We start from the raw sequence: 24936 nt of genomic DNA on the forward strand, positions 1-24936 counted from the left end.
AGTGCAAAATGATGATGTGGTTAAAGAGTTGCAGTGCTGCTTTGTCCCAGTTCTCTCTCATATTCATATGTGCAAAGAAGAGGGAATTTTGTCATACAAGGATAGGAGAAGCCAGCTATGCCAAAATCCCCACTTCTACATATATACTAAAGAGGAACAGGAATGCTGTAAATGTCTTTTGCATCTGTGCAGAACAAAAGGATCAGTTTTATTGGAAGTCTCACTACTGTATTACTGAAATGGGTTCTTGTAGGCAGGCCAGACCCTAGCAACACCAAGGGTGCCCCAGTCCTTTCTGGGCAATATTCCTAGGGCCACATGCCATGTATGGGAAGGTCCATAGGCAAAGCAATGAATGTAAATGTTACCTAGTTTCTAGACACACAGACACACAAATGTCCTTCTATCAATCCAGGCAAGCAGAAGGCATCATCAGAGGGCATTGGTGACTGCCTGACATCCATTGGGGCTGGTAGGGCAGAAGACAGGGTACCCAACAGCAAATGGAGCTGGAGCAGATGACAGGCAGATCCAATTAATTCTACTTCTGTTTCTTCCCTCTCTGCTCAGTTCTACAAGCATGCCGGTCACACAAGCATGCTGGTCAAAGATGGAGTTAACTCTTTATTAGAAAAAAACCCACAATCTTCACTTACTTGATTTGAGTGTCAGGCCAACAAGCATAGCAGCTCATTCCCGGTACTCATACTCCATGAAACTCAGTTGCCAAGACTGAAAGTCCCTGCTCCCCACAGTCAGGGCTTTACCCGAGCAATCAGACTCTGCTTACATGTAGTGAACCTCTACTCCACCCGTGCCTCTTTTGGTTCTGGGAGACAAGGGGGGAAGGGAGCATGTTGCAGCAGGAAAGGAAGACACCCTTGATTTTTCACCAGCCCGACTCATGTCTGCTTCTTGGCGTCCCCACTTCCACCCTCCTGCTTCTGCATCTGCCACTGATTCTGGGCTTCTCTCTGCCACGGGCTCTCCCCGCTCACTAAGCCATGTTACACAGTCTTCTCCCTCTTCTCCCCCTGACCACTGATCATCGTCCCATCACCACTCACCAGGCTCTGAGCCTTCTTCCCTTGGGGGTTCCCCAGCTGGATCCTCCCACCAGTTTGTGACAGTAACACTGACACTATGGAGGAGGAAGCTGGCAAGCAATGCCATCCTCTGCTGGTTGTAAGGAATGAGGCAGGTGGGGGCTGGCTGAGGGTGGAATGTGTTTGGTGGGGACAGTGTGCCACATGCTCTAATTCAGTGTTTCCCAACCTTGGGTCTGCAACTGCTTTTGGACTACAATTCTCATCATCCCTGACCACTGGTCTTGCTAGCTAGGGATGATGGGAGTTGTAGTCCAAAAAGAGCTGAAGACCCAACGTTGGGAAACAGTGCTCTAATTCACCAGCCTCCACTGTCAGAGTACACACCTTGAGGCATCATGCCTCTACCTGTTGCTTGGAATTGCAGGTGGGGAGGTTGCTGTTGCACCTTCAGATCCTGCTTGTGGACGTCCCGTAGGCATCGGGCTGACCAGTGCAACAACAGGATGCTGAACTAAGTGGTCTATTGACCTGATCCAGTTGTTGGTATCTGTCTCGAGAGACAATGGAGCGCACACAATGGGGATGAAGTCAAACCCGCTGGAGAACCACAGCGCCTGCTGTGGCTGCAGAGACCGGTAACTCATAACCACTGTCTCCTGTGTTGTTTTTGCTGAGTTAGCAAGCCTGGGCAGCATAGGAGGCAACTTCTATGGGCTGAGGTCTCTTCTGCCCTCCCAGTAAAATATCCCTCCCTCCATGTTGATGGACATTGTCATTCAAGTGGTGTGTGTGCACCACATCATGTGATCAATTATGCAGGGTGGGGCTTGTCTGCTCCCCCCCCCCAATATTTTATTCAAGTTGGCACCCCTGCTGGACAGCATGTATGGAGGTCCTAGGCTGCCCAGATGACAAGACCCTCCTCTTGGCTTCCCTGATGTGGTCCAAGGGAAAGCAGAGCAATACGTTTGGTACCAGCTGGGCTGCAGGAGTTGCCTTCTCCTACTTTCCCAGGTCCACGAGCCCCATTTGCCCCTGTCCCAGTAGGGCTGTTCTTATTGAAGGACACCGATTCCACCTTGCTCCTGTCAGCCAGAAAATGCATTTAAGGACACACAGCCTGTTCCTTCCTGAGGTTGCCTGGGGAACACCCCGTCTGTGTCATCGCACGTCACCCAGGTGCAAACCCACCCCACATCATTCCGTAAGCGAAGCCCTGCCCCCACCTTCCAAGGTTATAGCCAATCTCCATCGCGCGCTTCTACCAAAGCGCCCCATCCGCTGCAAGCCTTGGCAACTTAGGATCGGGGCTTCCTTGTATTAAGGCATCATAGGCAGCCAAGGCCCACCCACTCCCTGGCTGTCAAGGGTCTCTCAAGAGGAAGGAGCACAGAACTCCCCCACCCTCACACATTGCCACCGCAGTTCTCTCTGCGGTTCCTCCCTCCAGCTCGGGTCCAATCAGGGCACTGGGAAGCGGCTGTACGTAGATGCCCGCGTTTCCCCTCCCTCCCTCTGTTCCCACGTTAAAGCCTGCGCGGTATAAAAACCGGCCATTTAATTTGCTCGGTCTCAGTGAGCCGGCAGCCTGCCTTCCATCTACGTTTGTGCAGCCATCTCCCCTCCCTACGTCTTCTCTTCCGATCGGATCTTAAAGCAGTTTTTGTTTCACTTTTTCCCCGAGCGCTCAACCTTCTTCCCACCGGCATCATGACTGACGCGGCTATTTCTTTCATGAAAGATTTCTTGGCGGGCGGCGTGGCAGCCGCGATCTCCAAGACAGCGGTAGCCCCCATCGAGAGAGTCAAGTTGCTTCTTCAGGTACCACGGGGTGGGTGGCTGGGTGGGTGGAACCGCGCGCCTTTCGATGGAGAACGGTGGAAACGATTTGGAGAGGGTGGGGGGAAGAAAGAAGGGGATCTTTTAAGTGGTGGCTCTCACTGGCTTTGAAGTCTGCTGGGGACGACGAGGGGGCCGGGCAGGGATTCCTCAAAAGAGGTCATAGGCGGGTCGACTGAGTTGAAAGGCCTCCTTTGTCCTGAGTGCGCTAGGACGTTCCGTGCGCTATGGCGCGACAGGCTGATCCTGCGCTCTGCCTTTGTCTGAAGCGCTGCGGCCTCGTGGCTTATCCCAGCTCCGAGGAGATGCGAGGGAGTTTTTTTAAAAAGCCGCGGTTCTCTTCCCTGCCTTCCCCACCAAGGTCGCGCCAAGGAGATGCAGGCCGGAGCATCCTTTGTTCCCTGCCTTTGAACCCAAGACAGCAACAAAATTAGATTTCCAGCCTCAGTTCTGCGCCTGCCCTTCCGCTTGCCCAGGAAAAAGGCTCTTGCTGACCCAGGTAGAGAGAGTGGGCCGCAGCTTTCTCTGGCATCTAAGATCAGCCCTAAAATTCTATGCTAGGCTTGTGATCGGGGTTTCCTATGGCCCAGGCCGTGGTGACGGTCCGAGGCAAGCGGTCGACCTCTGCCCGCCCCCGTACCAAAAGGAACACGCAGTTCTTTTTCCCCCCTTTAAACGTGCCGGTCGAAGGGGAGGAAACCCCACGCTCGTTGGCAGTTTGCGTCGGAGCTGCTGCTGGCGAAAACTAGTTCCGCTTATGCAAATCCCCGCCTGGCGTTGGATTAGTTGCGGGGGAAGGAGAGGCTGGCAAGGAAGGGCAACGCGAGTAAATCGCGGCCTGTCCCCGCAGAGAGCCTGGCTTCCCTTTCTCTCTGCTACCGTTGCGGGCAACCTGCCACTTGGCAACGTGGCTGCATCCAAGCCTCGGGATTCGAGGAGGCACGAAGGTGGCACTTCATCCCCTCCAACGTGCCATTGCTTTTGGGCAAAGCCCAAGGTCTTTGAAGTGGAGCCTCTTTGGAGCTTACCTGGCTGTGTAAATGAGAAGGAAGCATATAGCACATGGTGCTAAAACCTGTGATAAAAACTCAAAACTCCATAAAAATCTTACTGAAGGTTTTATTTCAAAGAATCAAACCCAAAAGTTTGGGCAGGTGACCTTGAAGGCAAATCTCTAATGGACACCAAGTTGAAACTGTCTTGCTACATAAATGGGCCACCTGACAGGTCTTTGTATTCTTGTTGCTTCATCAACAGATTGGCTCCCTGCATACGCGAGAGTAAAATGTCAAAATTTAATTAAACTTGCCTTCCCAAAACTAGGGTGTTGCAGCAAGAGAAGGCCTGTCAAGGTCATGTGGATGGATTGAAAGTACTGATCATAACCTATGGTAGGGGTCTGCAACTAGAGACAGGAGGGCCAGATCAGGCTCCTTAAGGAGAACTCGCAAGAGCTGCCAGTTGCCAGAGATGGTAGATGGGAAGTTGAGATGTGTTGGCCATTTTATTTGGGACACGGGTTTGTCGTGTCACCTTCCAGTCCCTCCTGTGGCACCTTGGGGCCTTTATGAGATCTGGAACACCTTGATGATCTGGGCACAACCCCTTGTAAAAGAGGTCACCTTGCAATGAAGTTATCATTGGCTGGATTACAGGCATTGTCTGGCTATCTTGCCAGAGGCTAAATAGAATGGAGCCTGAATACAGATTTGAGAGATGACCTATCAGGTAGCCATTAGGTTCAGCAAGGATACAGGATTCTCTTATCGGACTGAGATTCTATTCTATTCTTCTTTTTTTAAGCCTACCTCTCTCTTGTCTTGTTAAGCTAAAGTTTAATCTCTGCCTGAAGGCCTGGTGTTTTCCTGAAGCTTACTTCGAGTCCATGGTGATCACTTTTGCTTTCATGCCTCAGAGGCAAAAAAATTGCACCTAAACTTTATGTTAACATAGGTCTGAAAATGATGGTTTGTGATTAGGCCTGGGTCAAGTGTGCCTAGAAAGGACAAAAGGGGCATTCAAGGTCTTTCTCCTATTGCAATAGGCCGGAAAGAAGAAACTGAAACTTAATTCTTAGTCATCAGTGTGTACAGTGGTACCTTGGTTGTTGAACAGCTTGGCTCCCGAACACCGCAACCCTGGAAGTAAGTGTTCCAGTTTGCAAACATTTTTTGGAAGCCGAACGTCCGACGTGGCTTCCAATTAAGTGCAGGAAGCTCCTGCAGCCAATCAGAAACCACACCTTGGTTTTCGAATGGTTCCGGGAGTTGAATGGACTCCCGGAATGGATTAAATTTGACAATCAAGGTACCACTGTAGTTCTAAATGGTGGAAGAAAAATGCACAGGCCCTGCTTGCTGTACTTGTGAGTCAGAAAGAATGATTTAGGCCCTGTAACATGATACTTCTAACTTGAGCCTTGCTGTGTGCTACTTGGTTTCCCCAATAACCTCCCTTTATTCGGTTACAGCAGGCATCGGGAACTTATGGCCCTCCAGCCTCCCCCAGCCCAACAGTTGGGAATGAGGGGAGTTGGAGTTCAAGTGGCAGCCAGTAGTCTTCTTCTGGAAATAAATATCGCCACAACATCTGTTATATTAATCTTCATTATCACATGGGTGACGTGCCTGTATTTGAGTATTTAAACTGTAACTTCCAGTGTCTCTGGACAGTTCAGTTGGTTAGAGCATGGTGCTGATAATGCTAAGGTTGCAGGTTTGATTCCTGTATGGGACACCTGCATATTTTTGTATTGCAGGGGGTTCAACTAGATTATTGTCAGGGTCCCTTCCAACTCTGATTCTGTGTGTAAAGAATGATGTACTATGTTTTCTCACATATCTTGATACTGATTGTTCTATTGTTTAAAATATATGTTTAAGTATATATCTAGAGAAAGGGACGCGGGTGGCGCTGTGGGTTAAACCACAGAGCCTAGGACTTGCCGATCAGGAGGTCGGCGGTTCGAATCCCCGCAACAGGGTGAGCTCCCATTGCTCGGTCCCTGCTCCTGCCAACCTAGCAGTTTGAAAGCACGTCAAAGTGCAAGTAGATAAATAGGTACCGCTCCGGCGGGAAGGTAAACGGCGTTTCCATGCGCTGCTCTGGTTCACCAGAAGCAGCTTAGTCATGCTGGCCACATGCCTTGGAAGCTGTACGCCGGCTCCCTCTTCCACTAAAGCAAGATGAGCACCGCAACCCCACAGTCAGTCACAACTGGACCTAATGGTCAGGGGTCCATTTACCTGTATATATCTAGAAGGGCCACAGGACCTCCCCCCCCCCGGCTAAGTTAGAGCTTTGGTCCATATTCTGGAGAAAAATGAGCAACTATGCTAGATTTCTTAAGCTCAGGAAGAGCCACATTGCCAGTGAACATTGAGGCATTGGCAGTGAAAGGGTTTTTGGGATAGTATTTAGGAGCCTAAGGAGAAGACTACAGAGAGATATATCCAGTTGTGGCATAGCATGTCATGGTTAAAATGATAGTCTGCAAGACACCTCTGTTTTAACCATGGTTTATGAACCATGGTATGGGACACGGGTGGTGCTGTGGTCTAAACCAGAGCCTAGGGCTTGCCAATTGGAAGGTCAGCAGTTCAAATCCCCTCGACGGGGTGAGCTCCCGTTGTTTGGTCCCAGCTCCTGGCCACCTAGCAGTTCGAATGCATATCAAGTGCAAGTAGATAAATAGGTACCGTATCAGCGGGAAGGTAAATGGTGTTTCTGTGCTCTGCTCTGGTTCGCCAGAAGCAGGTTAGTCTTGCGGACAAACGCCGGCTCCCCTGGCCTATAGAGCGAGATGAGCATGCAACCCCAGAGTCGTCTGCGACTGGACGTAATGGTCAGGGGTACCTTTACCTTTTATGAACCATGGTTAACATCAGCTATGGTTTGCTATGGATTATGTCACTAACTATGCAGCCAGACTTAACGTCCACTTTCCATTTTGGCAGGTGCAACATGCGAGTATGCAGATCACAGCAGACAAGCAATACAAGGGCATCATTGACTGTGTGGTCCGGATCCCTCGAGAGCAAGGTTTCCTGTCCTTCTGGCGTGGTAACTTGGCCAACGTTATCAGATACTTCCCCACACAGGCCCTCAACTTTGCTTTCAAAGACAAATACAAGCAGATCTTCCTGGGTGGCGTTGACAAAAGAACCCAGTTCTGGCGTTACTTTGCTGGAAACTTGGCATCTGGTGGTGCTGCTGGTGCTACCTCTCTGTGCTTTGTCTACCCTCTCGACTTCGCCCGAACCCGTCTAGCAGCTGATGTGGGGAAAGCTGGGGCTGAGCGTGAATTCAAGGGGCTTGGAGACTGCCTGGTCAAAATCTTCAAGTCGGACGGCCTTCGGGGACTGTACCAAGGCTTCAACGTCTCTGTCCAAGGCATCATTATCTACAGAGCTGCTTATTTTGGTATCTACGATACTGCAAAAGGTAATTTTCTTGGGGTTTTGCTGGGGCCTTTTGGTAGTTTTATTGGCTTCCCATTCAAAGTTTGGAAGTATGGATGCTCAAGAACAGCATTCCCCTTATTTCTGATTTCTTCACTTCACAGGGATGCTTCCTGATCCAAAGAACACACACATCTTGATTAGCTGGATGATTGCTCAGTCAGTTACTGCTGTTGCTGGCCTGACCTCTTATCCCTTTGATACAGTTCGGCGGCGTATGATGATGCAATCTGGTCGCAAAGGTGGTAAGTATCAAAGCTTCTGCAGGGAGCACAGAAAGCACAGCTGGTGGTTTTGCTAGATCTTTTTGCCACCTCTGTGATGTCTGCACAGTCCCACATATGTGGGACCTGTGGCTGTATACCTAGCAGGGACATGGGTGGTGCTAAGGTCTAAACTACTGAGCCTCTCGGCCTTGCTGATCAGAAGGTTGGCAGTTCGAATCCCCACGTCTGAGTGAGCTCCTGTTGCTCTGTCCCAGCTCCTGCCAACCTAGTTCAAAAGCACACCAGTGCAAGTAGATAAATAAGTACCACTGTGGTGTTTCTGTGCACTTTGGCTTCCATCACGATGTTCTGTTGCACCATAAACGGTTTAGTCATGCTGGCCACATGACCTGGAAATCTGTCTTTGCACAAATGCCAGCTCCCTCAGCCTGAAAGTGAGATGAGCATCGCAACCCCATAGTCTCCTTTGACTGGACTTAACTGTCCAGGGGTCCTTTCCCTTTACCTAGCAGACATGTTTTGGGGGCACAATGCATTGTCTACTTTACCAGACTGAAAGTGTGTCCCTTCTAGCTATGTATTGTTGGTTCTTGCTGATGATAATATCTTAAGTTCAAGCTTGGCTCTACTACCTGGTTTTCCTTGGTGGAAATCATAGCTAGAGCTTGTTTCAGATAAAAGCATGCAATTCTTGTAGATGACCAACTTTGTTCTGAAACTTCACGCAGGTAAATGGAGTGTTGTGGAAGGGATGTTTCTTGCTAAAGGACAGAGGGACTGGTTTATAAAAGAAAAAGAGCCACACTGCCTTCTGGAGTCTCTCTAAATTTTATTAGAATAGATTGAACATAGGCATATGTTGGCTGATGGGTCTGTCATGTTAGCTGCAAGTTCTACTTCAGAATAAGAAATCCTATAGGAGAAATGCAAGACCTAGAAATTTGAGGAAGATGCTAGACTTCTGGAAGCCAGGGTAAAGCTGACTCTTTGGCCTGTCTTTTGCTCCTTTAGTGATCTCTTCAGCAATAGAGAGCCAGGGGGTTTCTATCATGTGAGAGCAGATGGGCTAAATGTCCTTTAGATACATTCTGTCATCCAGTTCACCTGCTGTATGACCAAGTCAAGTAAACTCATGCACCTCAGTTTCACCATTTAATACAAGCTCCTAGCATCTGTCCATTTCTCCCTTCAAAAGCTTCCAGAATAATTAGAGGGTTGGATAGTTTAAGAGGGAAAGCATTCTTTACCACTACAGGGTACTTTTGATAAGTACTTCCAATTTGTACAGACCACAAGCACTGCAATCTATACAAATTCCAAACATGCGGCCATTAACTAAAGGAAAACACATTTTATCATGCTTTGCAAGATGAGTGGCTCGAAAGGCTGTAGCTCTGCAGAAGAATGCCTACTTTGCATGCATTTGATCCCTGGGATCGCCAGGTAGTGCTGGAAAAGATTCCTGACTGAAACCCTAGAGAACTGAGGACAGCCAGTGTGGACAGCACTGAGCTAGGTGAACCAGTGATCTGATTTGGTACAAGGCAACTTCCTATGTAAGGGATGTGGGTGGCGCTGTGGGTTAAACCACAGAGACTAGGACTTGCCAATCAGAAGGTCAGCGGTTTGAATCACCTGCTCCTGCCAACCTCGCAGTTCGAAAGCACGTCAAAGTGCAAGTAGATAAATAGGTACCGCTCCGGCAGGAAGGTAAACGACGTTTCCGTGTGCTGCTCTGATTCACCAGAAGCGGCTTAGTCCTGCTGGCCACATGACCCGGAAGCTGTATGCCGGCTCCCTCGGCCAATAAAGCAAGATGAGCACTGCAACCCCAGAGTCAGCCACGACTGGACCTAATGGTCAGGGGTCCCTTTACCTTTACTAACTTCCTATGTTCCTAGGCACTCTTTTCCCTTTAAATATGTGCTACAGTATTAGATCCTTATTTCTGTTTGGCTACATGTGGTAATAAGTGGCCTTGAATGGCTAGCACACTCAGCCAATGGGAGAATTTTGTTCCACTTCCTACCCCTCTGGTGAACTGCTGCAGATTATCCCAGAAGTAGGTTTGTTGAACAGGGACAGATCTACCATAAAACTAATGAAGCTTAAATTTTGGGGCCCCTAAATCCAGAAGTGTCCCAGAAGTTACTTTAGTCCACGTTGCTTAAAATTTTTGGGTCTAGTAGACCTATTTTGAGTTCCACAACTGGAAAACTATAAGGCATAGGAAAAAAATTGTTCACACCAGTGACTTTGATACGTGAGATAATCCAGTACAGTGGTACCTCAGGTTACAGATGCTTCAGGTTACAGACGCATCAGGTTACAGATGCTTCAGGTTACAGACTCCGCTAACCCAGAAATAGTACCTCGGGTTAAGAAGTTTGCTTCAGGATGAGAACAGAAATCATGCTCTGGTGGCAGCGGGAGGGAGGCCCCATTAGCTAAAGTGGTACCTCAGGTTAAGAGCAGTTTCAGTTTAAGAATGGACCTCCAGAACGAATTACATTTTTAACCTGAGGTACCACAGTACAGAAATTTTAACCAAAATCTGAGATGCAGTAGTTAATAAAATAAAAATAAAAATTGTGATCTGTTGTGGAACAACCCCATTGAAGAAGGTAACAGTAGTTACCCAGACCTCGTTGCTGTTTGCGATGGGGCCCCCATAACAGTTCCAGCTTCATGGACCCCCTAATGTAGACCTGCCACTGGTGTTAGGTATTTTTACCCTGAACGCAAAGTAAACATGGTAGATAGTGGGATGTAAGAGTACTATGTCTTCACCGCTCTTGCCTTTGGCTCAGCCCTCTAGTTTCCTTGCCCTGCTAATGACTTAGTCCATAACTAAGCCTATTCCTTCCTTATCTCAGCCCTGATTCCACTTTACTCCATTCCTGTCCCCCCCCCCCATGTTGCATGGTAGACTTCCTGGGGCTTTGTCCTAAATTCATGTTTTGCATGCATTCATGCTGCACAAATCAATATGTGTGTGGAAGCCAAACAGAACAGCAGGATTGCAATATGCATCAAAAGAATCACTTGCTCTCCCATGCCAAGTTTTCTTTCTCTTTTCTTCTTTAGCTGACATCATGTACTCTGGTACAATTGATTGCTGGAAGAAGATTGCCCGTGACGAAGGAGGCAAGGCTTTCTTCAAGGGTGCTTGGTCCAACGTCCTCAGAGGAATGGGTGGTGCTTTTGTCCTAGTCTTGTATGACGAAATCAAGAAATACACATAAGCTGCTCCCCTCCCGGATGGCACTTACTATGTTATGTTCATGGACTGCGTCAAAACTATTTATCAGTTCCTACTGAGGTTTCTACTGGTTGGCAGAGGGCCACAGTTCTACTTGCCTGATCCATTTATCAAGTTGTTCCCCTGACAATGGGACTCAAACTTTATTTTTGTTCAGTCACTTCTGTTAAAATAAGTTTGAGATAAATAAAATTTAAATTTAAAAACAGAAACAAAAGTGCTTTGATTCTGTCATTAATAACTTGAATTATCCACCGCTTTGAGTCGTACCGTTAAATCGATGAGCATTTTGCCAATGGTGCCAGTATTATGTGGATTGCATCTGTCTGGGAAGACTTAATAACGGTGGTGGTTTTATTTTTGCAGTATATTTTGAAGCATGGAGCTTTAGTGCTTGCTATGGGGCTTTCTGGGGGGGCGGGGCTTGAGTAAAATGACCTTGATTGGTCCTTCTCCTAGTGAACCTGCCTCCTTGCCCTGGCCACCTCTACCAATTTACATAGCTTTGTCTTCTGAGCCCCACTGGCATAATCACCCAGAGGGAGAGTGTGAGCCAAATCTGCTCTCCAAGCACACAAGCAGTGACAGGAGCAAGCAGGAGGAGGCACTGATTGGCCACTTGGAAGCAGGTGGGCCTTAGCAAGGTATCCAACAATACTGATGCTGGCTTCAGGAAGAAGGATAATGAGTGGTATTTTATGAACGGCTAATTGTCCAGGAATTGATAATTTTACTTCTTAGTTCTGCAAAAACTAATATAAAACAATAGCCCAAGCAACTGTTTAGAATTACTCACGTACTGTATTGGGAAGTTAAGGTTACAAGATCCAGGAGAAAATATAAAAGCCATCTTCATTCATCCCAAATCACCTTTCTGTTAATACCTGCAAGTCACAGGTTAGTTACAATTATGTTCACGTCTAGCAGCAATAGATGATGGAGCTACTCCAGGTGGCATGAAAATCATTCATAGTTTTCTCCCCATGCCCATTGAACAGACCTTTTTGTTTAAACTTCTCCAGAAGTTATATTCTGCATCCCTCTTGATACCATGATTCCAGCGTTTGGGGGACATAATTCTTTCCAGGCTAGCAGCAGTCAATAAGAATGCTACCTTTTCCCTTTTTTATTGTATGACTGATTTTAAATTAGGGGGTTACTTAACATTGTATAGGCTTGGCCCAAGTGCTACCCTTCCCTTTCCCATCTTTTATGGCTCAATATAATATACAGCATCTCAGATTTGGGGTAGTCTTGGGCCCTGTTGGACAAAATGTGCAATGGCAACATTGCACTGACTTCTATACCAGATTATAGTGTCTACTCTGTTAAGAGCCCAGTTTATAAGCAAAGCTAATCCATTGACCTGTTAGAGTTTTTTTTAAAAAAAAATAAAGCTTTAAGATGTAAACAGAAGAAAATAAACATGGGGCTTTTATCTTTAAATTTCACAGGTAAGATTTAACTTTATGCCTAGTATGCAAACATGAAGCATACTGGCAGGACTTCATTTCACTTATAGATTCTATTCTATACCAATAGAGTAAATGCAGGTGCTGGGAGGATTATATTATAGCTAAAACAGGGCCACAGGAGAAACAACAAGGAAGAATTGGCAAGTTAGGGAAAACCCAAGGTTTGTAGAAGAATGAGTTGTTTTAATTCCCCATTAGGGGGGAAAAGATTGCAAATGTTCCATTGAGGACTGATCATACTGAGTGGTTACAGCATGCTAAATCTCGGTTGTGGTGGCAGTGAGAAATCTGCTTGAGAGTCCTGGAAGAAGATGTGGCTATTTTACTGCTGAGCCCCATAAGTCTACCAAGAAACACACATGAATGCACTCAGCATACACTTTCCCAAAGTAACTGCTAGAACCAATACTTGCAAATACATAATTGCAGCAAAACACATTTGATGTCTAAGGCTACCCCAAACTTCGCAGCTTGGGGGAATGGGAATGAAATACTTCTACCATGCTCTAGGGAAACCGCTTCCCATTTTCTTTCCTGCTTCACCAGTCTGAGTGACGGAAAGTTTCATTGTGTAGTACTTGGCTACACATGGAGACCATAATTGTTAAAAAGCATTAACACAGAGTTCAGTTCCAAGGACCGGCTTGGCAAGTGTGCTGACCTGGAATCAACACCATAGCTATGGCTCCCTCACTGTACAGCCACCACCTCCTCTTCTCTGCAACTGTGATATGAGTGATATGCAGCAGTTTCCTCACGCTTACATGGCTGGCTGAAGTCCCCTGGTTGCCCGTTCCAAAAAGGCCCAGATTCCTTTGCCATGTGTTGCAGCTTGGATTGGAAAGAAGCCATTGGGATTGGGATTTCCAGTTTGGCAAGTTCCTTCCTACTGGAGGTTGAAATTAATCCTTCATGTTAAATGTACAACAGGAAGTGCCTTTCTTTTTTAAAAATAAAGTGAAGAAAGAAAAAGTGCATGAAAAAAAATAAAGAGGGCAATAAAGAGGGTATAATTATAGCACACTAAATGTAATCAATTTCACTTCCACACATTATTATATATATGCTAATGCATATAGAACTATTACTAACATAATTATATTCCTTATTTTTTTCTTTCAAGGGGAAAACCCAGTAAGGTCCCTTGCAATGCTATTTTGGGATGCACTCCAGGTAACATTAAGCATCCAGCTGATGGGGACTTAAAGGTGTGGTTGTACATACTTTTGTGCAAGCAGGACTTGCAACAAACCTTGGAGGTGTGGAGCGTGTCTGTTCCAGTCAGTCAGCCATGATCTCTTCAGTACTTCATTCTGTTCCACACCTGGTTTTCTTGTCTCTTCTTTTCTTCCCCTGATCAACCAGCCAGCAGTGAACACATTCAGTCCTCAACAGATTGTTGCTGAGTTTTCCCCTCCTTAGGGTTTCTCCCCGTAAATATATTTTGTACTTCTGCAAACTTCAGGTTTCCTATTAGCTGGCGCCCCCCTTGGTGGTGCTACTTGGGCTTACAGCAACAGCAACACTAATGCTCCAACATCAGAAGCAGAAACAATAGTAGTGTCTTCTTGTTGCTCAAATGCTTGGCTGAGCATGTGTTGTCTAGTAATTCTTACAACAGTCTGTATAACAGGCCACTTTTAGCTCTATATGGCTGATGTGGGAGGCTGGCAGAGAGTGGGCAGCCCAAGGGTATTTAGTGCTATCACAGCAGAGGTGAAATTTTAACGAGGGATCTCATTGCGTCTGCTCTCAGCAGCTATGCCACGTCACTTGATTGCAATATCGTGGAGAGCTGGGCCATGTGTTGGTTAGTCATCAATAGAACTGCAAGATTTCATCAATAAACCAGTTAGATTATTTTTGAAAAACCCACAATGGCTAAGAAGGTACATTGGTTAATCTAGCAGCATGTTTGTTTATATGTAATATTTTTCTTATAAATACTTAACAAAAGCTGCAGATGGGAAGAACCATTTTAAGAGAGGTATCCCCTATTCCCTCACACTTGGTAAACAGTGCCTCTTCTAAGATTGCCTGCTGTGGCCCAGCAGTTAGAATATAAGAAGTGGCTGGATCAGACCAAATACCCAGCTTGCTATTCTCACACTGGCACACAAGATACCACAATGGGAAACCCAATGGCAGGACCTGAATCCTATAGCACTACCGCAGTTGGTGATTCCCAGCAATTGACATTCCTAAGGATATTGCCTCCCAACAGCGTAGGTAGAGAAAAGCCATTGTGGCTAGTAACAGTTAATAGCATCATCCTCTGTGAAATATAAATTGGGTAGCAACATTGGACTGCAAGAAGATCAAACCCCTCCATTCTTAAGGAAATCAGCCCTGAGTGCTCACTGGAAGGGCAGATCCTGAAGCTGAGGCTCCAATACATTGGCCACCTCATGAGAAGAGAAGACTCCCTGGAAAAGACCCTGATGTTGGGAAAGATGGAGGGCACAAGGAGAAGGGGACGACAGAGGACGAGATGGTGGGACAGTGTTCTCAAAGCTACAAACATGAGTCTGACCAAACTGCGGGAGACAGTGGAAGACAGGAGTGCCTGGCGTGCTCTGGTCCATGGGGTCACGAAGAGTTGGACACGACTAAACAACTAAACAACAACAACAACAAACAACAACATTTTTCAGCCCAAGGGCTGCATTTTCTTCTAGGCAACCTGCCAGGAATGGATATGCCCAGGAGCAAAAGTGAGTGGGTCAGCTAATTTTATCTTTGAACGGTAGGACAGGTGCATTCACAGACTCAAGTCTCTCTCCCAGGCAAGTAAGGAGAGTGATCATAATTCAAAAACACATGCCAGTCAGGCTAAAACACTCAAGAAAGCTGCAAAGGAAGAGATGGAGCAAAAATCTGATTCAGTTTGCATTTAAATGTGAACTTCTGGCCAAGATAGCATCGAGAAAGGTTGTTATTGGCAGAGCTCTGCATTTAAAAGTGAACCTGCCCAATTTGCCGTTTCAGAAATAATATGCAGACTGCAGAAATCTACGGAAATCCAGTTCTCCAGCCGATTAATGTGTACAAAAATGCAAAAATGCATATGCTTGGCTAAAATGCATATAACAAAACAAAACAAAACAAAAAGAATTACATTAGAGAGAATTGCTTCAGAAAAATATGTATACTAGGAAAAATATATAAATGTGTATATTGGGATAAATTTGCATTAAAATGCTTAATAATTTTCATGAGGACTTAAAAAATAATAATCTCAAACTGATGTGGAAATGTGGAGCACTGAACTGAAGGTGGAAACAAATGAGATGCTGTGGGAAACCAAAATTGGTAAATTCACTCATCCCTCTTAGCAATCAAGGTGTGTCCACTTAGGCTATGAATTGCTTAATAAATAGCACTAACATATCCCATTATGAGTCAGATATGTTGAAATCAAATGAGCAACACAGCAGCTTTCCCCTCTAGACATCTGCTGCTGCTTCCCTTTCCCCCGGCCCAATTTATCTCTTGCCAAATTGGGTTATATAACAGTTTCTTTTCCTGGAGAAACAGTGGTGTTGGGAAAATAGTGTGCTATTTTACACCTAACTTACTACCCCTAACAATTGAGGGAAATCAAACTAGTGAAAGTCATTTTGGTTTGCCCTCTTCTCGAAACCCATTGCAGAGATTTCCTAGGGACTCCCTTACCGCTCAAAATTATTGATTTACAAAGAGCCTGTAAGCCAGTATTTGTTGAGGGATGATACCCCCGAAACTACCAAGACTGTTTCAGGGGTACTTAGCCGAGATTTTTAAAGCTAAATCTAAAGTTGCCTGATTTATTCAATGGTGGCTATCTAGTCTTTTATATATTGTATGTGTTTGGATTTTCAATGTATATGGATGACTTTGTAAAAAGATAGTAGTAGTAGTAGTAGTAGTAGTAGTAGTAGTAGTAGTAGGTCCCTGTGTGCATCAGTAGTAGTAGTGTGCTCACTTGCTCACTCTACTACCTCTGGTAGTGAAAACGTTCAAGTGAGTAATCTTTGACTTCCCCAGGATTACCTGGTGAGTAAGAACCCTCCAGCAGAAGTACAGGGGCAACTCCCTCCCTGCCCCAATTCTCCCTGCCCACTTTCCTCAGATGCTAACTAACTATTGTGCAATTATAGTTGGCAGTGGAAGTCCCCAAAGTGGGACAGTATGCTTGATCAGGCAACAGGAGCCTCCAGCCGTTCAGGCTGCCTCCTCTTATCAGGGCCTCATGACTCTTCCCAAACATGCCCCTCTGCAAGACCACACCTCCTCACCAGCCCTGATCCTTGTACTCTCCAGGTGCTTTTGTCTGCCTGCAATGTGTCCATGTGTCCTTGAGCTGTGGCAAGGTTTCTTGGTTGTCAGGAAAGAGGTATGTATGGGGTGTGTGTATGTGTGTGTGTGTTGTAGAAACCTTTGACTTCTGCATGGCTGGAGTGTAATAAATGGTGGTGCAAAGGTAAGAGCCACATCCATGCTCTTTCCTCACTTTTGATGCTGGCACCAACCGCCCCTAGTATGAGGTCACCAGAAGGTTGTCCAGGAAGGGATAGTACGTCATAGGAGCTTGGAAAGTTGTAGATAGTCGATTTATGACCTAAAAGGGAGCTTCTTTCACATTCATTACTTGTTATTTACAGAGTGCTTTAATTGAGATAGTTACTTACAATCTTTCATTGACAAGAAGTTGTGTTAGATACTAGGTCATTTGTTGAGAAAGTCATCTGCACAAGCTCTGAAGGGAATGGAAACTGTGCTAGAGGCCTGCCATTCATTTCGGCTGGGCTTGTACAGGAGGAGAAGGGATAGTTCAGCTGGTCAGAGCAGAAGACATTTAATCTCAGGGTTGTGGGTTTGAGCCCCACACTGGGTGAAAGATTCCTGTGTTTTACTAGGTGATCCTAGTGGTCCATTCCAACTCTTCAATTCTGTGATAAGACATTCATCTTGGAGCCCAAAAGCATTCACACAACAATGTATTGCACAGTTTCACACAACAATGTATTGCAAGTTAATTACCTGGCTTCCAGCTCTCATGTTAGCAGTTTTAATAAGGAAAATAGTTTGTGGCTAAAGTTTGACCATTGCACTGCCACCAACAAGAGTCAACCATTGTATACTGTGTGGGAGTTTAAGCTGGCACAAACCTCATTGACAAATCAGCAGGCCCCATGATACCAGCATTCCAGTGTTGGCACTGCCTTCCTATAGATTTATGGGTGCAAAGGGACCCATTGGGGGAATTTTCCCCAAAACAAACTCTAGGGTCAAAGGAGGGGTTTTCCTTGGGACTGCAGTGGGAGAGGACAATATTAACCCCCCTCCCCTCCATGCCAGTTCTGATCCCTTAATTAGCAGTGATTTGTGTGTTAAATCGTCACAGTAATTTGGTCCTAATAGGATCTGAAGAATGTCCAACATGCTGGTTTCTCTTGCTGCTTCGTGCTTGAGGCCTCTTGCTGACTGCTTTAGTGACCGTGTGTTTGTGCTGAGCAGGAATTTTACACAATGTGAAGAATGAATCTCTATGCTCTGTAGGGGAGGGCAAGCAGCCGGCTGAAAAGTTATTGCCAGAGAAGTACTTTGACCTTAAGAGCATGGCCCGGTAAAAAGACAGAGGGAGGGAGGAGCACATGGATAAATAATTGCCAGTTCATGGCAAAAGCCGGCACTACTAGGAACTATATGTTGATCAAACAGATGTCACCATGTCCTATCACAGATAGGTCTAGGGAGCTTTTAAGCTGGTCCAGGGAGCTAGTCCAGGGAGCTTTTAAGCTGGATACATGTAAAAAAATCAGTAAACAATACCAGCAGGTACTGTGCACAAGATCCAGAAGACTAATGGTACAATCCTGTACTTGGATTTCACTGTAAGAGTGAAAAAAGAAAAGTATGTTCAGAAATAGCATGTGGTACAGCTTTCTGGACTGTACCACCTCAGGCTTTAGGCTGAGATATTTGTTTGTTTAATATGTCTTTTCACTTCAAATGAAGCATCCAAGGCAGCAAACATATTTTTTTAAAGACCCTGAAAACAATTTAAAATACAGAATGGATGAAAGCCAACAATCTAGGAAATGCCTGGCAGAGTACATTTTTAGAATATGGTTAGGTCAAAATACCGCTGCAGCAAGAAGCTTTACACCTGCACTGGAACATAAAGAAGCAAAAGGTGACATTTTGCTAGATCATAAATAATTGTCCACCACTGAATTAGATTTGATTTTGACGATAAGTGAGATTAAGGAAAATATAAATTTTTTGGAGAACTGCTAGATTTTATTTAAATGAGCGGATATAAGGTTTTAAACAAGATGATAATTTGCTTGAAAAAATTTTATAACGATGTAAGTGGGAGCGGGAGACGTGAGGGAGTCCAAAGAAGTGATGAAACTATGTCATGATATAAGTAATGTTGTTTATTATTTATGTATTGTATTCAAAAACTTTAATAAATATTTATAAAAATAAAAAAAAGAAGCAAAAGGTGACATGAACCAGGGAGTTCCACTGCTTGGGCAACAGAGAACAGATGTTGTCCCACAGAATAAGAAGAAAACACACCTTCCCATAGAGGTATATGAGAAAAATCTCCCTGACATAATAGCTTTCCGAAAATCCCACGTCAACGTGTGCAAAAGCAAACAAACGCTAAAGACAATCTGTTCCAATCTATGCTACAAAAAAATAAAATCTTGTTAAAACATGTGTTCATGTCAGCTGTGCAGTTTGGTTTAGGCCAAACCAAACCAGATGTAGAAACTTTCCTCTATCTCCAAAGCTGCTTACCTGTCAAACAAGTTGCTCAGCAGGTTCAGGCCAACCGTCAGGTATGCTGTTTCCTTCAGAAAGTGTGAGTCCTACCTACATTTTCTTCATCCTCCTGCCTGCAAGCTTTTGTATACAATATGATTTTCAGATATCTGGCAGTGCACAGAACCTTTCCTTATTTGAGAACAGTAAAGCGCTGCAGGTAACTTTTAGTTTAGAATCTAAAACTTTGATAAATAAACCACAAAAATCATTTTAAAAAATAAAATGAAATAAATGTTCAGAATTTCAGCTTCCTCCAGCATTAGAAATCATTTCTGGTAGGGAAGGACCTGTGATTTTTTTAAAAACCACACACACACAAAAGAACACATGGAATTATTAAAGTGTCACTGCTTTATTAATGTTCTTCCTTTCTTCCACAATTCCAAAGACAAAAGAAGTTGCCTTTTGCTGAGGAGGACCACTGGTCCATCAAGCTCAGTCTTTGCTAACCTGGAACATTCCAGAAGTTTTGGACTATGAGCTGCAGTTCAAAACATCTGGAAGGAATCAGAGTAGAAAAGGTGGACTCACTCACTGGATCATTACCTTGTCGTGGTGCGTGGACTTGCACGTTCCTATGACCCTTGTGAGCGAAGCCATTGGGAGTCTCATACTCCCAGCTGGGTCACCCAAGGCGGTAAGGTGAAAGGGGAGGAGCTAAACCAAGAATGATCCAAGAAGTCCTGAACGGCAGAACAGGCAGAAGATAACAAGCGGTATGTTACAACGGCTGTGAAGGCGGATGAAGGCTGCAGCAGATAATAATCTACTGGTCGTCGTGATATTCATGCCATCGGAATAGAGCCTTGCTGCTGAGCACTGCAGCATGCACAGATCTACACACATAAAACAAATTCACGCACAATGTCCCCTAACCCCCACCAATTGTAAAGAATTCAGCCCACACTTGATCAAAAGCCACCTCAACTCATTTGAGCAAATAAAAGGCAATTCTAGAGGGAATTTCCCAGGGAGGACAGCAAAACCTTCGTATGTCGGATTGGAGCTACACCCGGCCATGAGTGGTGTAAAAATCAACATCAATCAATTGTCTGTTTGTGTTCTACCACTGAACTACTGCCCTCAGTACATGACAGTTCTATATTAAAAACTGAGTGTAGTAATACTGAATAACCGTTATTTCAAATAAAACTATTCCTGGAGTGCCCCTTGCCTTGTTTTTATTTTCTACCTCGCCTATGTTTTTAGGCTACAGGATTGGCAGCAAATGAATGTACAGTATGTCTGTAAAAATTAAAAAAGGCTGTTTTCTTTTTTGATTGCCCCTTGGCTTGGTCTCACGAGAGTTATATTCCAAATCATCTGGAAGGCACCAGGTTGGCAAAGGCTGCCCTCATGTATGGTTTTTGTTCATGCATGGAGCTGGGTTGTTGTTGTTTGGATGAGGGGAGTATTATAATATGTAGCCCACCTCATCCCTACACTCCCAAAGTGGTACAAATTTTGCTGAGCATACCTGAGTCTCTGAGTGCTAAGAGATCTCAGGAGTCCCAGCAAATATATTGGGTTTCGTATCCTTGGAGTGAAGGTCACTGGAAGCCTGCCAGTATTGTTTTTTCTGTGATGTAAGGCTTAATTAATCATATATATGGGTTGAGTGCAGCATGGGAGGCTCATAATAGTAACACTGCTGTATTTGACTAACTTCGGCTTAGACTAGATCCTTTGAAGTTAATGGACCTTAGTTGGTCGTGGCCATTGACTTCAATTTACCGTACTACTCTGAGCAAAAGTGAGTTGAATGCAACCCCAGGTTTCTAGGAGCACCTGGACCAGACTTAAGGGGGCTTTCAGCATGGTGCCTCTGTGTGTGTGTGTGTGTGTGTGTGTGTGTGTGTAAGAAAGAGAGCGCTTATATTCCTTACTGAAAAATAAAAAAGTACAAAATTACAAGTGTGCAGAGTAAGATAAGACACAAAAAAGAAGCAACAACAAGAAATAGTACCCATGTAGAAAACAAAGCAGAACAACAACAACAAAAAGATATTGCTTACATTACCCCCCCCCAAAAGGGTGGGACTTGTTATTGTAGCCAACCAGATCTTAATCTAGTATGGTATTTATAAAAATGAATTCCAAATATCATTAAATTTGTCCATGGCAAGTCTACATTTGTACACAACTTGTTCATGTGTAGCGAGTCTGGTGCCTGTGATGAAATCTGACACACTGAACATCTTGCCACTCACCATGCAGCCACTTAGCCTTGGGCAGCAACCATACCAACGTGGCTCCTGAGTGTGGGGGCTGGTGGCCATCTTAATTCCTCCAAAATGTAATGTCTTCGTCTATTCAAGGTTGGGCTCCCATTCCAAAGTAGTACTACTGTCCATCCAGTTCACCACTACAACAACCATCTGGGAACCTGGCAGGGAGGGCAGAGAGCAGTGACACAGCCAGGTTGGACCAGTGAGGGACCTTTCTGAGCCCCAAAGAGACACTTGGCCAATGCCCAGGCTGACTGGCTGCTACGTCACCTGGCCTTTGTAAGGACATAGCACTCAATCTAGTAGACAGTGAGTTGGGCCTCTGTGTCTCTTTTCAGCTCCAGTCCCAAGCCTGACTGCCCTTTTTCAGGCGGACACACCTTTCTGGCATTTCATCCAGCCAGATGTGGCAGAGGGGCGAGGGGAGGTCTTTCCCCTTCTGCTCATCTTCCATTAGAGTCTCCAGCTATTTCTTCACATGACCACTCACTGTCTAGAGCTTACATTACAAAGCATATACTTAATAGACAAGGAACTGTCCCCACTCCTTCCTGCACAGAAACCAATCCTGCAGGTATAAAACACAGGACTAGAGAGGACTCAGAAAAACACCACAAATTCATTGCAGCGTAATTGGCCAGAGATTAAGGCAAAGAGTGACACCTCCCTGCTACCAGTGTGTATGTGGAAAAAATAGCTGAGCCTGTCAGAGACTGCAGATCAAGCATTCTGCAGCAACTGAATGAAGACTTTTGACTTCCACGGTTGTGAAAATGACCTTCAGCAGCAGAAAAGTGCTTACTTCCCCCTCCCCTTTCTCTTTTGCCCTTTAATTGTCACCTGACTGAAGGTCACCCATGGGCCATGACAGTGTCCCCTCCCTCCCTGCTGCATTTCCTTTTAAGGATATTCAAGATGCCAGGAAGTGTTTTTTACTTGATTAAGTAAAGCTCCACCTTTGTTTATGTCATCATCAGAACGCCTGTCTGGGAAACTCTCTGAGTAGGTCTGCTGAGGCTTTTGCCAAGCGAAGGAGCTGGGAACCGCTCAGTGGCCACACTCTTAAGATTAACATCCAAACCATTTTCAAAAGCAGAGTTGCCTTGCCTTGCATCCTAAACTTGCTAACAATTTCTAAAGCAGGCAACACAGTGCTGCATCAGTTTGCATACAAGCTAGCCACATGTTGCTGGACTAGTTTCCATAATCTCTGACCACTGGGTACGGGGGAAGGGGCTGATGGGAGCTGAAGTCCAGCAATCTCTGAATGATCGCAATTGGCCCAGCCTGATATAAACATTCAACCCAGTCCTTTGTTAAATGCCTGCAGTGACCTGGTTCCCTGGATTCAAGGCTGTTTCTTTTCGCCCAGAAGGCAGAGACCTGTTCTGATTCTAAACTACTGCCATTTGTTATGAATCCTCTGTAGCCTGCTAAAAGATAACCTATCTGCCAAAGCGTGTGTTAGAGAAGCTACTACAAATATTTTGCATTTAATTTCCTCTGCTGCGGTCTAATTTTCTTTGGTGTTTTGCTAGCAAGCCTTCTGTTTTGGTTAAACAAGGTGATATGTTCTAATTCGGAAGGCTCCTGCCTGCTAGTATCTCCACACTGTTTTAACAACTCCCTTCGGCTTTGCTGCCGCAACAGCATAACAGCAGCGGAGCTGGATAGTTAAAGGATGGAAGGAGGCAGAATTGTAACAGGAGACCTGTTGGATCACTTCCCACTTCATAAGTGGGAGTCCTGCCCTTTTATCTCAGTAGGTGCGAGGCAGCAATGGATTATTTAGATATAATTAGGTTGAATCGTGTTCCAGCGATAAAGCTGGAGCAATTAGATGACCACTAAGTTTGTCTTATCAGGAGGGGGAGTAAGAATTTTACAAGAGTTTGGAACTAGAGGCTGGTCCACTAGAATAAATGGAGCACTACCCCAACAGAAGTCCCTACCTGCCTATTCTCTTAGAATCATAGAGTTGGAAAGGGCATGAGGGTCATCTAGTCCAACCCCCTGCAATGCAGGAGTCTTTTGCCCAATGTGAGGCTCGAACCCATGACCCTAAGATGAAGAGTCTCATGCTCTACCAACTGAGCCATCCCAGCTGGGAATTTATATCCAGTCCAGTCTAGCAAGGGCTATTTTTCCTCTCTTCCTTAGTCTCAGTGTTGTCCCTTGCAGAACTCTGCACAGAAGTAGTTGGAGACAAAACCATTGGCTCTGGTTTCACCTTCTGTAGGGCTCTCAGCCCCATCAGTCGCATTTGGGTACCTGCCACCACTGCAGCTCAGAGACATCGGCCCAGTCTGCTTCTCATCCTAAGCTTCCTTACAGGTCATTGCGAAGATAAAGGGGTAGAGGAGAACAACACACATCAACACCACGAACCCCCTGGAGGAACAGGTAGGTAGCCGTGTTGGTCTGCCATAGTCAAAACAATATTAAAAAATTCCTTCCAGTAGCACCTTAGAGACCAACTAAGTTTGTTATTTGTATGAGCTTTTGTGTGCTGAAAAAGTGTGCATGCACACAAAAGCTGATACCAATAACCTAACTTAGTTGGTCTCTAAGGTGCTACTGGAAGGAATTTTTTTATTTTGTTTCCCCTGGAGGAAGGGTGGGATAAGACCACATTAGCCCTATTCTGGCATTGGCGTATATGGGATGTTAGGGGAGGGATAGTACCTCCAGCAAATGTCACATCATGCAACTTATTGGGGAGTTTGTCCACCTTTGATCCCCACCCTGCACTCAGCTCTCACCTGTGGCTATCAGCATGCAACAGCAGCCACCACTCAGAAAACTGCTTCAATGGGTCTCAAACCTTCAATGAGTTAGGTGAGTTCCCCTGCATACGAAGATGGGCTCCAACGGATTGAGCGGATGAGACCAGTAGTGGGTCCAACAGTCAAGAGGGAAGCTTCTGCATGTGCTGTGGAGGGAGGTGAGGGGCAGGTGGGGCTTGTCAACCTAGGAAGGTAGCCCATCTAGAAGGAAAACTCTGATCCTAAACCTCTGCTGACTTGCAGCCATGCAGTGGTACCTCTGGTTGCGAACGGGATCCGTTCCGGAGCCCTGTTCGCAATATGAGCAGAATGCAACCCGCGTCTGCGGGTCACAATTCGCCGCCTCTGGGCATGCGCGTGATGTCATTTTGAGCATCTGCGCATGCACGGTACTTCCGGGTCGCCGCAGGACACAACCTGAAAAGATGTAACCTGAACCGAACATAACAAGATGTATGACTCTACTCATTTGTGAGAAAGGCTTTGGGAGTAAACCTTGAGGCAAAATCTGTACCCACTGCATTGCAAGACATCTTTAGGGAAAGAAAAAGTCTAAGGAGTAAACCCTACACAAATCCAGAGTGGAGTCCCTAAACCAGTTAGGTGGCGCCTTGTACTCATCCTTCCGGCAACTTCTGCAGCCAAACTGGTGCCAAATGTATTGATCTGCTTTCCTTTGTATAACAACAGCGATGCGAAAGGGGGAGTCTTTGTAATCTAAGCAGCCCAGGACCTCTATACACACTGCCCATGCTTGTGCCTTAGAGAGGCAGACAGATGCCAACAAC

The 24936-nt window shown here is 45.5% G+C and overlaps 1 protein-coding gene across 1 annotated transcript; it reads left to right on the plus strand.

Moving 5' to 3' along the window:
- The first annotated feature begins 2600 nt into the window (after positions 1-2600).
- On the plus strand, positions 2601-11054 carry SLC25A5 (solute carrier family 25 member 5). The gene is made up of 4 exons (XM_081848173.1): positions 2601-2870; positions 6845-7331; positions 7453-7593; positions 10663-11054. The coding sequence occupies exons 1-4, from the start codon at positions 2760-2762 to the stop codon at positions 10818-10820; spliced, it is 897 nt and encodes a 298-aa protein (XP_081704299.1). The 5' UTR covers positions 2601-2759; the 3' UTR covers positions 10821-11054.
- Positions 11055-24936: the final 13882 nt, after the last annotated feature.

The sequence above is a fragment of the Podarcis erhardii genome (assembly GCF_964252035.2).
Source record: "Podarcis erhardii genome assembly, chromosome: Z".
Classification (NCBI taxonomy): domain Eukaryota; kingdom Metazoa; phylum Chordata; class Lepidosauria; order Squamata; family Lacertidae; genus Podarcis; species Podarcis erhardii.